General features: G+C 44.9%; 1 protein-coding gene across 1 annotated transcript in view; it reads right to left on the bottom strand.

The window, feature by feature from the left end:
- The window catches only part of gpc3 (glypican 3), a 99,385-nt gene that overhangs the window by 7,366 nt on the left and 76,258 nt on the right, over positions 1–15,761 (bottom strand). The window contains exon 7 of the mRNA XM_023395912.1: positions 7,238–7,424. Within this exon, the coding sequence (XP_023251680.1) occupies positions 7,238–7,424 (187 nt within the window). The remainder of the gene's footprint in view (positions 1–7,237; positions 7,425–15,761) is intronic.

Consider the following 15,761-nt stretch of genomic DNA (forward strand, 5'->3'; position numbering starts at 1 on the left):
TGTCAAAAGGGGGAAACCAACTCTCCTACACACTTTCTAAATTGTAGGTTTGTGGGACAAATGCAAGTCAACACCTATTAATTAACATGGTCACTGAGGGGAGGTTGTGTCAGTGAGGGGATGACCAGCATGTTGCACCCACTGCCCTCTCCCTGTGCTGTCCAAATTAAATTTACTGCAATGTACAGTATTTATAGTCTCTATTTCCAGTTAATATGAACGCAGAGAGGAGAACGAGAAGGAACTTGAAGAGAAATAAAAGCTTGAAACAGAGACATAAATTTTCACTGAGAATTCCTTTTAGCCCCGACGCTGTGAGGGCGGAAAGTGTGTGTGCGAGTAAGAGAGGTATAAACCATAACAAATCAAACATACAAAGAGTTGATTCTGTGCTGAGGGCAAGGGGCTCGTTCAGGGTGTGGGGAGCTCCGCTGCGTACAGAGGAGGCCTGTGAACTTCGGCAGCTCGGAGGTCGGTGCTGACGGAGGGTCAGAGGTTGGCAGGGAGCGCCGTTTAAGGGTGTTTCTGAGAAGATTGCACAATGGTGGTTCTTATCAGGGTGAGAGAGAGGCAGGAGCGGCCGTGCACGGAGCCGAGCTTGATGACCAGTGGGTCAATGTTTGAGTTCGGCCTGGGGGACATCCTGGTCCTTGGCAAGGGACCCCTCTGAGGAACACATTCTTCGGATACTATCTTTATCTTCTAATAATGAGGGAAGCTGACATCCCACACAGATCTGTTTACATTCTCCTCCTGGTGTCCAGCAGTCGGTCCAGTGAAGGAAATGTAGCTCGCAGATTGAGATTGAGACATGTGTTTGTTGTGTTTGTTGTCCATGCCAACAAACAAGCAGAAGTCTCCCTGCATTCCTGTCATAGAGAGTCAGAATAGAAACACAGCCAAGAGTGACAATTTGGCTGGTTTTGACTGTACACACAGAGAGCTCCTGTTGAGCAGTTTCACTATCTCAGGCCTTTTTAGTGGTCAGCCTGCGGTTCCCTCCAACAGCTCAGAGTCTATCGACAGCAGGACTCCTGCAATGCTCGCTGCATTGTTGAGCTGCTTTCAAGAATGGGCTAGAAAAACAGCAGGCCGCAGGGAGAGGAAAACGGATAGAGGGAGAATTTAGGAGGTGCAGGTGAGAGTAGAGGGTTAATGCGTAAAATGCAAGCCACTCAACCCCTCAACCAGGCTTTTAAGACATTCCCACAAAATGGCTGCTGTGTGTCACTGCGGTGGCCAGCAGCAGAGCTGCAGGCCTCGAGAATGGTCCCGCTGTGTGCAGAGTGTTTGTGGACTGTGGCTGAGCTGATGGACACGACCCAGGAACGGGCCTGGAATCAATTTAGTGCGTCCAAAAAGTGCCTGTGAATGTAAATAAAGCTCTTGAGCAAACAAACGCTTTTCCGAGAGGCACACACAAACACAGAAAAATGCATAGGCCTACAAAATGAATCAAACGCTGGTGGGCCACCTCGTGTAGATGATGAGAACCCAGTCGGCTCTGTGCGCTTGTATCCACAGAAATTAAAACCAGGGCTCTTCTTCCTGCCTTCTGGCTAATCTTAAGGGTTTTATCCCTGGATTGATTTGAGAAAGCTCCATGGCGGAAGACCAACAAGGGTCCAATAAGAGGGTAACTTCATCCCCCTGTTCTTCTCCTCCCTCCTTTCCCTTTCCTTTCCCATCTTCCCCTCCACTGCCACCACATTCAGCCCCAGAGCTGGCGACACACAGGGCCCTGTGGCTGGCTCCAGCAAGAAAAAGAGTGAGAGACTGCAGCTCTTACTAGCCAAGCCTGTTTACACAGATGGTGGCAAGCTTCATTATTTTTGTGAGGGGCGTGGTGGAGGTGGGGAAGGAGGAGGATTGGCTGAATTTACAGAGGTTGTTTATAAGCTCGAGGAGGGATGGAGGCAGAGAACATTGGGTCAGAACACGTAAAGTGTGTTACACTTTATCAGGCTTTCCACCATTAACACCACCCAACCTTTCAACACATCCTCTACCTCATGGTTGTTACAATTTTGATCAATTCAAAGACTTCTCCAGAAATATTATCCATTTTGGAAAACAGTTTAAGTTGACCATTAATCATCTAGAACATAAACAGATCCCACTTGGCTGAAGAATGATTAGCTTGTCAGCCAAGGATGAGAGTAGGTTTTTTTTTTTTTTTTTTTAATTTCTTCTGGAATGAGGATTTTGATTTTCAGTGTTTCTGCAGACTGAGCAACAACATCTGTTCTTTTATCTGCATCTCTTTTCTTTCTCTGGAAAAAAAATAGATCATAATTACGCTGTTTCATAGCAAAACAGACTGATTGCAGAAATCAATATATGTTATCAAAACCAAAGCTTTTCAGTATTGAAGATATTTAAAGGGTTTTGATTGTAATGTTTGTGATTTCAGTTGGCGTAAAATAAAAGGCCCCGCGCTGCTTTAAGCTAAATAATAACATCAGCATGCTAACATGCTCACAACGACAATGCTAATATGCTGATGTTGAGCACTACTATGTTCACCATCTTACTTTAGCATCTTAGCATGCTAACATTTGCTAATTAGACACACTAAAAGCTGACAAATTCGCCATGAGCAATAATTAACAAACACCAACTGTGCAACATTCCTTATATGCAGCTATTTCTGACACATTGTAACATATAAATAATATCCATCTGTACATACAACATTGTTATACTATATTATTTATCTATTGTTTAAATTTTGTAATTTTGAAAAAAAAAATGTAATTTTTTTTGTATTATGAGCAGTAAAATATTTTCATTTTGCATTTCTTTTGTACTGTCCACTTTGCTGCTGTAACACTGCAAATTTTCCCACTGTGGGACTAATAAAGGATTGTCTTATTTTACCTTAATTAGCACTAAAGGCTGGGGGACCACCAAAGTCAGTACAAATCATCTTCTGGGGATCATGAATATCGATATTTGTTGAGATGCTTTTGTCCAAAGCAGCGGGTCAACAGATATTAGCCCAATTCATTATGTCATGATAAACTTGTCTCATTTTCAAGGAGTCCTAAGACATTGCCATCCACAGAGACTTGCTGCTTGCCTAGCTAAAAATAAAATGTCATTCAAGTCAAGCCCGAAGTTAACACAACTATGAGTCGTTAGACTGGAGTCCAAATCACGTGACTCAGCTCTGGATCTCTGATAGCAACATAGCTGATCCGTAAGTAATTCTGATGATAAATGGATATGTTTTGATAGATGATGTCCTGATGGCGGTAAGCCTCAAACAGTGATACTCTGGTGAAGTCTGCGTGTTCTTGCGCCTTGGTATCATCCGGCTCTTTCTGCCGTTGAAAACCATAGAAGACTCAGGCCAGGTGGGCACCCAGATTCCTCCTTCATTCCAACACCTGCACTCATCCTCGCACATCTGCAACGTCTGAGCCCGTCTCCGTCTGTCTCACGCTAACACACTGTGGCACGCAGGCCTTCTAACTGGCAACCACATGTGGACGACTCTCTAACCGAGTGCACATTCATGAGCAGTAGCTCAGATAATCAGCTCTATGAAACTATATGGAGCTTAAACAAGGAGGAAACAGCATACATGGCCAGAGCTGCCAGAGCTAATGTCAACAGTGTCTGGATTATAGCTACTTTGATGAAGACATGTGGCAAACACTACTGCGGAGGACCGGCGCCGTGTGACTCACCTATCAGGTGCCGAGGGTCAGGGGTCACAGCTGCAGTTAATTAACATACCAGGCTCTCGTATTGGCAGCACGTACGGCTGTTAATTCGACCCACATACAGAGTAAAGAATGTTTAGGTTTCCCAGTGTATCAACCTTTAGAGTTATCAAAGGTGTTTTTGTCTCTTTCTGTTCTTTCCCTGCATTCTTTCATCACCTCCTTCTTTCTTGTACTTGCTCCTTTGTTCCAGCCACAAAATTTGTAGCAGACCTGAAAGGTGAGCCCAGCCCAGCCTCTCATCGTAAGCTGCATGTTTCACATTACAGGAATATTTCTACTTTGTATTTTTGCTAACCCCTGGTGATGATAAAACGCTCATGAGCTTAGAAAGAAAAAAGAAACAGCTTTCCTCCAGAGTGCTTACAGTGACTAAACGTCTGAGCGCAGGAGCATAACAACAGGTCCTTTCACACGGCTCCTGCTGAGCATGGTGAGGTACGGCGCACAGCAAAGGCCCATCCAGCTCAGCGAGAAAACACACAAGGCTCTTCTGCTGTGGGCCGCTCTGCTGCGACAGAGCCCACCGTCAGTTGGCTTTCAGACTGCTGAATGTTTCCAAACTGCATCAAAAAGCCATTTTAACACATTATTTGGTTTAGCAGTTAGCTGTTAAATAGCCATCTTTATAAGTGGTTTTAAAATTGAGTGGTGAACTCCTGTTATAGAAAGAGACATTTCTGTGGATTAATTCCACCTTTTCTCAATGTGAATCATTTTGTTTCAAGAACTTGGACATTACCTTGAAACCAGCGCAGTGATTGACTGTTCCACTGTGTTGCCATTTATTTTCCCAAAACTACAAGAGTTGAAACACAGCTGGAAACAAATGATTCACCTCACTGGCAGGTGTTCAGTTTCACAAGGGAAGACTTCATACAGTAAATTACTCAGTATTTGTCGGTGCTCTTGTGCGGCTGTAGTCTGAAAACACTGCAGTACAAATTTGAAGTGACAGCAGGGCGAAAAAAAATGAAGTGAGGACAAGTGAATGAAGAGAGGCTTTGAGAGAAATCTGTGAGCAGGTCTGTGAGGAGATGGTGGCAGGTTCTTAGTTTCTCACAGAGGCCGTACAGTCTACAGGCCAGGTGTGCATGAAAGCACAGAAACGCAGGTGAGCCCTCATCATGGGCAACAGACAGTCATGTGGCATCACAGATTACAGCATTAAAAATAAAAAACTACACAGACAGACAAACCCACTTTATGACTTTTCTCCACTTGTGTCATAGGTGTGTTTCCATTGACCTGATGCACAGTTTGAAATAGCAAACTTAAAAACGAGTAATAGTAACACGTGTGTACACTCACATGAGGTGGTCATTCAACAAAGCAATGTTTCGCACAATTGTAACGGAAACACTCTTTTCCATCATCAAATTTAGTTGGAATGACAGGAGAAAACAGAGAAAGCTTTATTTGCACTTATTCGCACTTGTGTTTCGCCGCCTTTTCTAATAAAATCGCTCCTTTTTTGCACAAAACTGCCGTGCAAAACCGGCTACTCTCACTCTACAGTTTACCATCCAACATTATTCCATAACAATCCACTCACACTGGCTTGCTTCAGACAATGTGCAGCAAATGACTTAAGACCAATATTTGATCATCTGACCATCACTAGTATCTTATCATGTGTTTTTTATCCATCACATGTGTGAAGATGTAATTGATTATAGCGGATAGGATGGTGGTCGACGGGATAAGTTGTTAGCCAAACACTAGAATGCCACAGATCTCCCACCACTCAAATCAAACAAGCCTTAAATAATTTAGCAATTAAAGCTGGTGATATATGATCACCAGAGAGGTCACAGTAAAGATTGTGTCTGTGTGTAAGCTGTAACCAGTCCAGTGCATGGCTGTTAGTCTGGCTTTAGACAGGGGTGGGGGGTGGGGTGGGGGGGCTGTCCTGGAATAGCTCTCCTGGCCTGGAATGCTCTGGGGAATGTGCGGCGGGAGGTTTGATTGGTCAGGAGGGGAAGTGTGTGTGTGTGTGTCTGTGTGTGTGTGTTGAGGGTGAGTAGCATTAGTGATCAGAAGGTTATGGAATCCATGTGGAGAATGAGCGACGACAGATCAATCATTACGCACGTTTGGGAACATCCTCTGTGTGGTCAGCCGGTTGACAGCCGGGCTGTGTGGGGGTCTCGGCCCTGCCTCTGTCCTGTCTGCACTTTGTTGTTGTGGCTTCTGTCACCTTTCCCCAACTCTTCTGTGTGTGTATGTGTGTGTGTGTGTGTGTGTGTGTGTGTGTGTGTGTGTGTGTACGTGTGTGTGTGTGTGTGCTACACTATTGCCCCGCTGCAGGCTTTGTGAAAGCAGATCCGCCTCGTCCATCTCGGAGCAGCAGAGCACAGACAGTCAGCCCATTAGGCCTCATACTCTGCAGGTTGACCTTTGAACTCCAGTCCCCTGTTTGACCAAAATGGGCTGAGCGGCCGTGCTTAGGTCAGCATTTTGCTGGGTCATCACAGGCTATCAGCAGCTATCTGTGTATCTGCCAATGAGCAGCGAGTCTCCGAGGTCTGCAAACATTACTGGCTCGTGTACAAACAGGCACAAACAGACGTATATGTGCCTGCAGATGCACTCACACACTCATGTTAGGAGCACACACACACTTACAACACAAACATCTAATCTGCTAATTCACAGACGAGATAAGAGAAAATTGAAGGGCACTTAGATTGAGATTGAAGTCAGACCGTAAAGAGAGCTTTGCTTTCCCGCAGTGTCGTCCCTCTGCAGTTTGTAAACCAGACAAGAACTGTACAGTCAGGCCAACAGGCGCGAGTAAGAGAGGGCATCAGACTCTCACGGCCCAGCCTGCTGGAAGTGATGGCCCTGCAGGATTCCTGTTCTAACCCCAGGTTCCTGCTCCAGCTCCCTGCCCGACGAACCCAACTCTCTGCCACAACACCCCCGACAGGAGGACTACTCCCACTGCCGTGTTTGCTCAGCTGCGCTGGCTTTGTGTCTGTGTATCGAACCCCCTTGTTCCTGCTCCCTGTCTGTTTTCTCCATTTTTTTTCTGTTTGGTTTCTTTTCTTCCAACAGTTTGTAGCTTCATTTGTTCTTTGTTTGGCTTTCAGAGCGCACGTCTGACATATTTCACGGGATTGACGGCGGAGAGGTCAAGAGGTTGAGGTGAGGCGGCTACCTGAGGAAGTCTCACATCTCCTGCGGCATAGTGTCACGGTGGTGTCAGCATGTATGGTAGTCATGTAAACACCTCTCTGCAGCGCCCACTGCCTGTGTTTGGACTGAGATCGCTCTGACTCACTGCAGAAGAAGCCAGATCTATTCATACACACAACAGTTTTAAAGTAAATAGCTCCAATTTGGTTAGTAGGCCTAAATGTCAAAATTTTTTCACAGCCCACCTCATAAATGCAATTTGAGGTAACTTGAAGTTATCAATGTGGATGCAGCCCTTTATTTGAAACAACACACGTTGCAGTTAAAGTTGATCTTCAGATCCAGTTCGAATGTGTGTGTCTAACCTGCAAAGATGCGCAACCGCTTGCGTCTCAGTGGCGGCCCCAGCCCTGACACCCCGGTGCACTCGTCTTCATCGTCGCAGTCGCCGCTCTCGAATCCCTCTTCCCCTTCATCGCTCCACCCATCCACTCCACCGCCGCCACGCGACCGGGCTTTCCAGCGCTTCTCAGATACCACAAGACGTAGCAACTGTGGGACAAACGGAAAGTGGTTAAAGGTAATGACATTAAAATGCAAAAATGTGCCTTTGTGCATTAACGGTTTAACAAAGCTGTGAAACTAAATGAGGGTTGTCTCTTGATCTGAGTGTGTAGTATATGATTATAACAGCATGAGGGGAATTCCAGACAAAAACTCAGTGAGGTCTAAAAGTGCTGGTATTTACCCAACTCTAATTATAATCACCAGGCAGGAACAGTTTTGTTATCAGTGCCAGTTTTGTTATTTTTGTCCAAACGTGATTCATCCAAAGGGATGTGGCTGGAGGTGGCTCCATGTAATTTACTGGTAGAAAAAGAAACAGTGGGGTAAGCAGACCGGTCTGATTGTGTTGTTACTGGCAAACAACATTGTCTTGAGTGGTTGTCTCAGGGCAACAGGGATACAATAATACCATACAACACACTCTGCCCCGGTGGACATCAAGGCCTCAAGATCTAGAACTGGAAAGCTGGATGAAAGAAAACTTGATGTTAATGTAATAGTCTGACTTTTTCTATTTTTTTAAAGTCTTATTTAACCATTTAAATAAAGATGGGAAACCTCTTTTGTGAGAGAGATCGGGTCAAGATGGCAGCATCAAATGTTACAGATGAAAAAAATCAAAACACAGTTTGAGCATTTCTAAAAAAAAAGAACAGATAACAACACAAAGAAGGTTTAAACATGCAACACAAGCTCAAAAACAAGCAGAACAGTTTTAACAGATTATAATATCATGTGCAACAGAATCTTAATGCAGTTTGACCTCTGGGCTGTAAAAGCAGTTGTTGTTTCACTCCCATATTTTACCAAGTGATTTACAGAAGCTCATAATGTGTTGTGCAACACATACCACATGTGTTTATTGACAACTGTGGCAAACTAATCAACGCATAAATAATAAAAAAAATGTCAAAGAGCTGTTAAACTTAATTTCATTAAAATATCTTTGAATTCCTCAAGACCAAAAATAAAAGGAACGGAAATAGCAAACTTTATACATTCAATTACTAAAATTGAGTGAAACATGACAACTTCAAAGCAAGAAAACCTTGTTCACAATAACTTCTTTTGTTGTGTAGTTTTACGACAACACATAGAATGAAAAAAAGGGCCTATGTCTTGTATCCATGGGTGAAAAACATGCGAGCTTGCTTGGAGACAAACTACAGCGCTGCTCTCTGACCGTCTTTCAGCCTCTACAGCATCACACATGATTGAGAGCCCTGCCAAGGTAACAGATGTGCTAAATTCCAGCCGCCTGCCCTCCGAGCCTCCTTTCATCTGGCCGCTGTGCCTCCTCCTTGTTTGTTTTTTATTGATTTCCTTCCTATCTGCATACGTCAGCATGCATTTTTTTGTTGTTGTTTTTGGTTGTTTTTGTCTGTGGGAGAAAATTGAGTTCATATGGGCCTTGTCTCAGGTCAGCTGCGATGTCTGCCTGGGATCAGACTGAGTGTGTGTTTGTGTGAGACAGAGAACGGAGGTATAAAAACCCAGAGCTAATCACAGAATTACGTCAGTCAGAGGATAAACAACCCCGTTCCCTCCGCCTGCATATACAAACCAGTCAATCTGGGTTTTACAAGTGACATAAACTCTAAAGTTTAGAGAGGGAACACACATAACCTTGTTTCCAGCATGGCTGCCTAACAAACCTCCATTCATTTCTCAACATTGAGACCATACACGGACGATGACCACAACATTTCGAAAACCTTGGTCACTCAGACTGAGGGATGGACAATCAGTAACTAGCAGACAGGACGACTGAGCTCGAGGAACATTTCCCCTCTGTTTGAGGCTGTCTAGCAAAGCGCCACCTGTTGACCGAGCAGAGCCCTCAGGTGTCACATTAAAACACCCTGTTATCTCCCAGAAACAAACGCTCCCCGGGATGAATGGGACTTTAATGTACTGAACCATTTTGTGAAAGACTGGACGTGTTTGCCTAAGTTTGCCGGAGTCCTCCATAGATTTACTGAGGTGCTGAAATTCTTTCTCATGGTCTGTATCCTGGCAACTCAGTCGGACTTTGTGAGGGGAGGGGCCCCTCGCCGAGCAATTAAAAGGCAAACAAACACTTGTAAAGCAGAGAGAGGAAGATGTGGTTCAGAGTATTTTAGAACAAAACCTAAAAAAAGGTATGAGGAGCGAGGGGAAAAACATTGACTGTCATGCCCCTGTTTAGAGCTCAGTCTGTGTGAACGCTGCCATGTGTAACTCACCACCTGCTAGCATACACTCCAGTTCTCCTCAACACATAAACACACGGACTGTCCTCTGATTCACTGTGTATTGATGCTAGAAGAAACAAGACTAAGAGTCTACAGTCACGCGAGCAGGCTGTACTTACTGTACTTACGCACGGCATTGCATTGAGCTAATCGTCATCGTCTGGGGGTCATGAATGTGTGTACAAAATTTAGTGCCAGATTGTTGAGATATTTCACAGGAAAACTCTTGACCTGATGATGGTTCTAGAGGAAACATCAGAGGATCACCAGTGTCATTTGGATTAATCCTCTTGGGACCATGAATATTGTATCAGATTTCATGGCAGTTCATCTAATGACAAGACATTTCAGTAAAAGCCAGAAATATCAAACTCGTGGCGATGCTTGAAGTCAGCAGGATTTACCCTCTGGGGACCATGAATGCCTGTAAAAAATTTCTTGGCAATCTAGGTGATAGTAATTGAGATATTTCACTCAGAGCCAAAGTAGTGGACTGACCAACAAACCAACATTGCCATCAGCTAGCACAGCAAAAAAAAAGAGCTAAAAAAAGTTTTACATTTTGGAGTTCAAATCCAGTTTCAGAAACACATGTGATGGGAGTAGGATCAAGAACATACCAGCTATAAATAGCATCAGATGAACAGCAGATGAAAAAAATAAAACAAATGTGTTTTTTGGAATTAAAAAAAAAGAAACTGCCTACAGAATCATAGCAGTGGCCTAAATGAGCCATAGCAGTGAGCCGTGCCCTTCTCCATAGGGGGGTGGCAGGGCAGTTCCTCTCCCTGAGCCTCTGTGGCAGGGTGCTGCGGCTTCTGCCCACTGGCTGGCTGCCTCTGCCACAGCTGCGGTGGCGGGGAGGGGTGGGATGTATGTTTGTGTCGAAAGTGACGCTGCGCTTTTGGCATGGCTGAGCCACAGCATGATCCGGCAAGAGCCTCCAGATTTACCACAAGAGGGAGAAACCTCAAGTCGCTCTAGGCTGGAATCTTCTCCAATTAAAAAAAAAACCCAAAGCAAAAGGAAGCAGGGAGGAAGCAAATAAAAGAGACATTTTTTTCAGAGAAAATGCTCAGTATGTTTTCCATTAAGAGAAGAAATCTGGCGCTCTCACTCTCCCCTTCTCTCTCATGTGTTCTGAGTGTTGCATCGGGAGCTGGCTTGGACAGACAGCTGGACACACAGAACATGTAATCAGCGCAGCTACAGGCATCCCGCAGGCCACAGGGTTCACCTCCCCTTAACACAAAAGCACAAGTCACACCAAGGAAACGCGGGCTCAAAGGCTGCACACAAAGCCCAAACATGTGGCAGATTGCTCAGTGCAGGCCAGCCCAGACAGAGACACAGAAACCGCAAGTCTGTCACTGCCTCCCACACATGACATGAACTCCACACAGGGTCACTATTCGACACGACAGCTGCAACTGAGCCCCAGAGCCCAGCCACTGGCTGACCTGCAGTGATAGGAATCAACCTGCTCTCGCTGATCATCAGCTGCGGTCTTCTACATGAGATCCTACGTAATACTGCACCATCATCTTTAAATGATAAATCACAGCCAAAAAAAGATAAGACAAGAAAACATAACATTTTAACATAAATGTAGGGGCTGCAGAAGTGAATGAATGATGTTGGGAGTGAAACAGGGAGAGGATGAATAATGAAGACGGAAAGCGTGTAGAAAAAAGGGGCTTGTTGTCAGTGTGTGTGATTGGGATCAGGCCCTGTGTTATGTCGTCCTCTCCACGCACAGGACTTGTCTGCACAAGCTGCTCATGACTCGGCCCAGACGGAATCTGCTGCTCTGAATGTTTCTATCAATGCCTCAACACATCTCATCTACAAATCTAATCTACAGAACTTAAAGCTTCAGTTCCCAAACAGACTACTGCTTACCATATGCTCATAACAACAGCAGTGGTTTTGCCGTCTAATGTTGATGGTTTCTGTAACTGCTGTGAGCTGAAGGCTTAAAATGCATGCTGCCATCCCATACTGTTTTTAATTTAGCATACTGATGTAAACTGCTGACCTGATTTTTTAGGGTTTAAAGGATATACTGCGTTAAAGCTGCTCTCATCAAAATGCTCGCATTTACAATAGTTCAAAAGACCATGTGTAAAATGAGAGGTGTGATGAAGCCACGTTGTTACCAAAGCTTTTGAGCACCTTTAAGCGCATTGTTTTGGTTTTCTGACCCTCAACTTTTGGTTCCCTGTCACTGCTGTCATCAATCTGGTACTCAGCAACAGCAGCAGCTCCAAACGCCACATATACAAAGTTAGCGACTAGCTGGGGAACATAGTGGAGCATTTAGCATCCTAAGAGTCTGGTATTTCCCTTGAGAGCTAGTGGAGACCAACCACACATAAAAGGAGAGCGGGTATCAGTCTTAAATTCATCATGTGGCCAGGAACATGACTCCAAATGAATGTTATTGTAAATAGCAAACTGTTTTCTAAACAATTTAGTCAGCACAGTTATGCTAGTTTTGACAAATGCAGAGAACTGAAAACATGCCAATATTACGTGCTTAGGCAGTCAGACAGATATTCAAGCTAACAGTTCAGCCAGATTATCTAATTATCACAATTTGGAAACAAAACTGAACACACAAAATTACTAAAATAATTATATTATTTTTATATTATTATTTTTCTTTTTTTTTTTTTTTTTTAAACATAAGTATGTTAGATCAAAGTTAAACTTAACTAATTGTCTTTTGTTCATCTCATTGTTCTGGTAAAACCAAATCAGTACTGTACAGCAGACAGTATATTTTCAAAGCAGAGCTGAAGCTGATGCCCATGTCACTGTGTAAGAAAAATCAAACATATGACTTTTCAGCACAGACAATTTTTCTTGATATATGAAGGAAATGGACTTTCCTTACACCTAATCCCCACATGTACTCTGAGCTGCTGCGCTTGTATCAGGTTTGCAGACAAGCTGTTTAGACAAGAGAGCCAAGAAAAGAGGCGAGAGAGTGGGAATGAATGAGAGACACCACGGGAGACAGCTAGTGAGACAGACAGAGGAATGACAGGAGGCACTTTCCACAGAGTGAGTCATGGAAAGCTCCTCAGCACGCTGACAGACAGAGCAGCGTTTCGGACGACACAGGCTGCCCTGCAGTCCCCCCCCCCCCCCCCCCTCCCCACTCATTACTCAACTTTTATTGAATAAGAAATGTAAAGAGGACGGGAAATCTATGCTTTCTCATTCCTCTCTCTGTGATTTTCCCTCCCCCTCTAGTCTTCCTCTATCTGTCCGCGGTTGAGTATGTCACGCAACGGGAGCCCAGCCTCAGACGGTTAATGCAGACAAGATTAATTTCCTGATGTTAATTCCAGTTGGAACAGAACACACAGAGGGGGAAAAGTGGCCCTCCAGATCTGTGTTAAACTGGGCGTGTGTCCACTCCACCTTTCTCGCTAAGCCCATAAGGCTATTTCCAGATTTCTGTCATTTGGACTGAAGCTTAAATGGATGTTGTTGGCAGGGACTTTGTTCCTCTGGTAGATAATCTTTGGAAGCTAATGAAAAGCTAATTACTGAAAACTTTAAAGCCTTCTACGTAGATTTAAGATAGCAAATTAAATAAATTGTTGCCAGTTCATCTTCTGGAAGAATAAAACATTGTGTCTTCTCTGTTTATTCAGACATTCTCAGTTCAGATCCTGGCGGCGCATGAATGCAGAGGGTGAACTCCCCCTAGTATTAGATATATCTGGTATGACAACAATTTTCAATCGTTTTTTTGAGGCTAACCAAATAAGAATCTTGACTTATGTCTGTGAATGTGCCTGATTGTCTGCATGGGGGTTTAATAGTTTAAAAAGTCCCATTCCTGCACAGGCCGCTGGTTGCTAAATCTGATTACGCCCCTCACACAATCTCTTTTTGTCTGCTGCTCGTCTGTTTTACACGTTATCGCTGTGGTTCCCAGAGTCATGTGTTGCGAAGAAACCCTCCATTTCAACATCAGCAGACTGCCACTGCATGTCCTGTGATCACACCTAGCGGGAGCCGATGGACGCTCGGCTGGGTAACCGGATAATAGAGGGTGGAGCGGTCTGTGCTTGCACAAGCTTCAGCGGGCTGTGGGGCTACAACCAGCTCCTCTGCTGGCTAGCTTAGCTTGTAGCTGACAGTGATACAGAGAGTGCTAGAAAATAGCACTAGAATAGAAGTAAAAGAAAAAAGAAAGAAAGAGGGAGAGAGGAAAAGAACTACCACATACTGCAAAGGTATGGGGGTCTGGTGAGATGTGAGTGAATGATAACGTTACAGAGTGCTAACACTTTGACAGGTCCGGAGAGGAGCCTCAGAGCTGCTGTGCACCCTTGAGGATCACCGCCCCAAACAAAAGATAGAGGAGGAACAGAGGAGGTCTCTGACCCTTACAGGGAGACCCTCTGATGACCTAGCGGAGACAGGAAACAGGAAGTGTGACCCCTGACCTCTTTGGGGGGTCCTGTTACACAGCAACACGTGACTGTGCGCAGTGACAACAAGCCCAGGATGTGTGGATCAGCTCAGAGGCTGCAGCAGGAAGACTCAGCTATTTATACCTCTGCTCCCTGACAGTTAAACACAAAGCAAAGAATCAGTAAATTAATTTTACACTGAGAGAGTGAAAATCCCTCAAGAAACACACTTACAAGTGAAGACTGTGTGCGCTGTGGTTCCTGGGAACAAGCCGGGTGCCTGGCTTGTGCAGCAGGGTTTTTATAAGCCGGCTGCGTGATAATTACACCCAGTGGGATGGTAGTGATGTGGGAGCGAAGGGGTGGTGTGGGTAGGGAGAGGTGACCCCGACTCGGGCCTCAGGGTTGATGGTGGGGGGACAGAGGAGGAGGGGACAGGGAGGGAGAGGTGGAGGTATGAAGGTAAGAAGGAATGGGTGGCAGTGGTAGAAGGGATGGTTGGGCCTCATTAGCAGGCAGACTAATTGGGTGGAAAAGGTCCCTCACATGCTCTGTCTGACCTCCCAGCCAGCAGGGGAGAAAGCTGGGGTGGGAGAAGGGTGGGTGTGTGTGTGTGTGTGTGTGTGTGTGTGTGTGTGTGTGTGGGTGTGTGTGTGGAGGTGGGGGGTGGTATCTGGAGTTAGATTCCTTAAGTTAAGGAACCATAACTCCTCATAACTCCTCAAATCCTAAACTTACCATGAAGTCAGAAGCCTCCGGAAAACAAAGGGATAACATGTGTGTGTGGTGCGCCGGCAGCGATACTCAACTCTGCCTACACAAATGCCCCGCACCTCCTCAGAGGTTTACACCAGGTGTCACACTTCATTTAAATAACCCTCATGGCTTATCCCTGCTCACAAATATAGCGGCATAACAGCCCTCTTTCCTCCTGCACTTCCAGAGCAGTTGTACTTCACACACATAAAAACAAGGTGGGTGAGAGGACGAAGGCCCTGAGGGGGTATATTAAATAACGCTTCAAAAACCCTCAGTAAATAACATCAAACAGAAGTCAGCCTCTTTGACTGGAGTGAGCATAATGGCTAGGTAAGCAAGTGTAAGTTTACAAAACAGCAGGCCTAGTCTGACACCCATGGTGTCTATTAGTCTGATTGTAAGCACACCCTGTAGGAAAAGGCCACCGCATGCTGGCCTTGTCATGAAGCAGCTTCCATTTTATTATAAGGCACATTGTGCTGTATTTATTCATATATTTCAAAGAGCATTTGGAGTGTTACTTTATTTTATAGCTGCTTGTTTGAATATACACCATATCACTGCTGTATATGAGCTGGAAATGTATCTGAGTGTGCAGTTAGGTTCCTAACTATGTGTGTACAAAGATTAACTGCTGCAAGTGTGCACAGTAAAAACTGTCCATGCTTAAGTGTGTGTGTGAGTTATATATTAAAGAGTGTATACTGTGCGAGCTTGCACGAGGTGTTGAGCACACGCTGCCCAGGCTCTGGTGGCTCGGAGGAAGTGCGACTGCGTGATGGAATTTGTGGCGCTCGGGATCTGGTTTATTTTCCACCTTGGATTCTTGTCCTACCTGCAGGATTTTCCCAGGTTCTGGCTTCAATTAGGCTGGGAAGCTGGGAGCAGAGGGA

Source organism: Seriola lalandi, unplaced genomic scaffold (genome assembly GCF_002814215.2).
Source record: "Seriola lalandi dorsalis isolate HSWRI2012SDOR001 ecotype SW California unplaced genomic scaffold, Sedor1 jcf7180002054971, whole genome shotgun sequence".
NCBI lineage: Eukaryota > Metazoa > Chordata > Actinopteri > Carangiformes > Carangidae > Seriola > Seriola lalandi.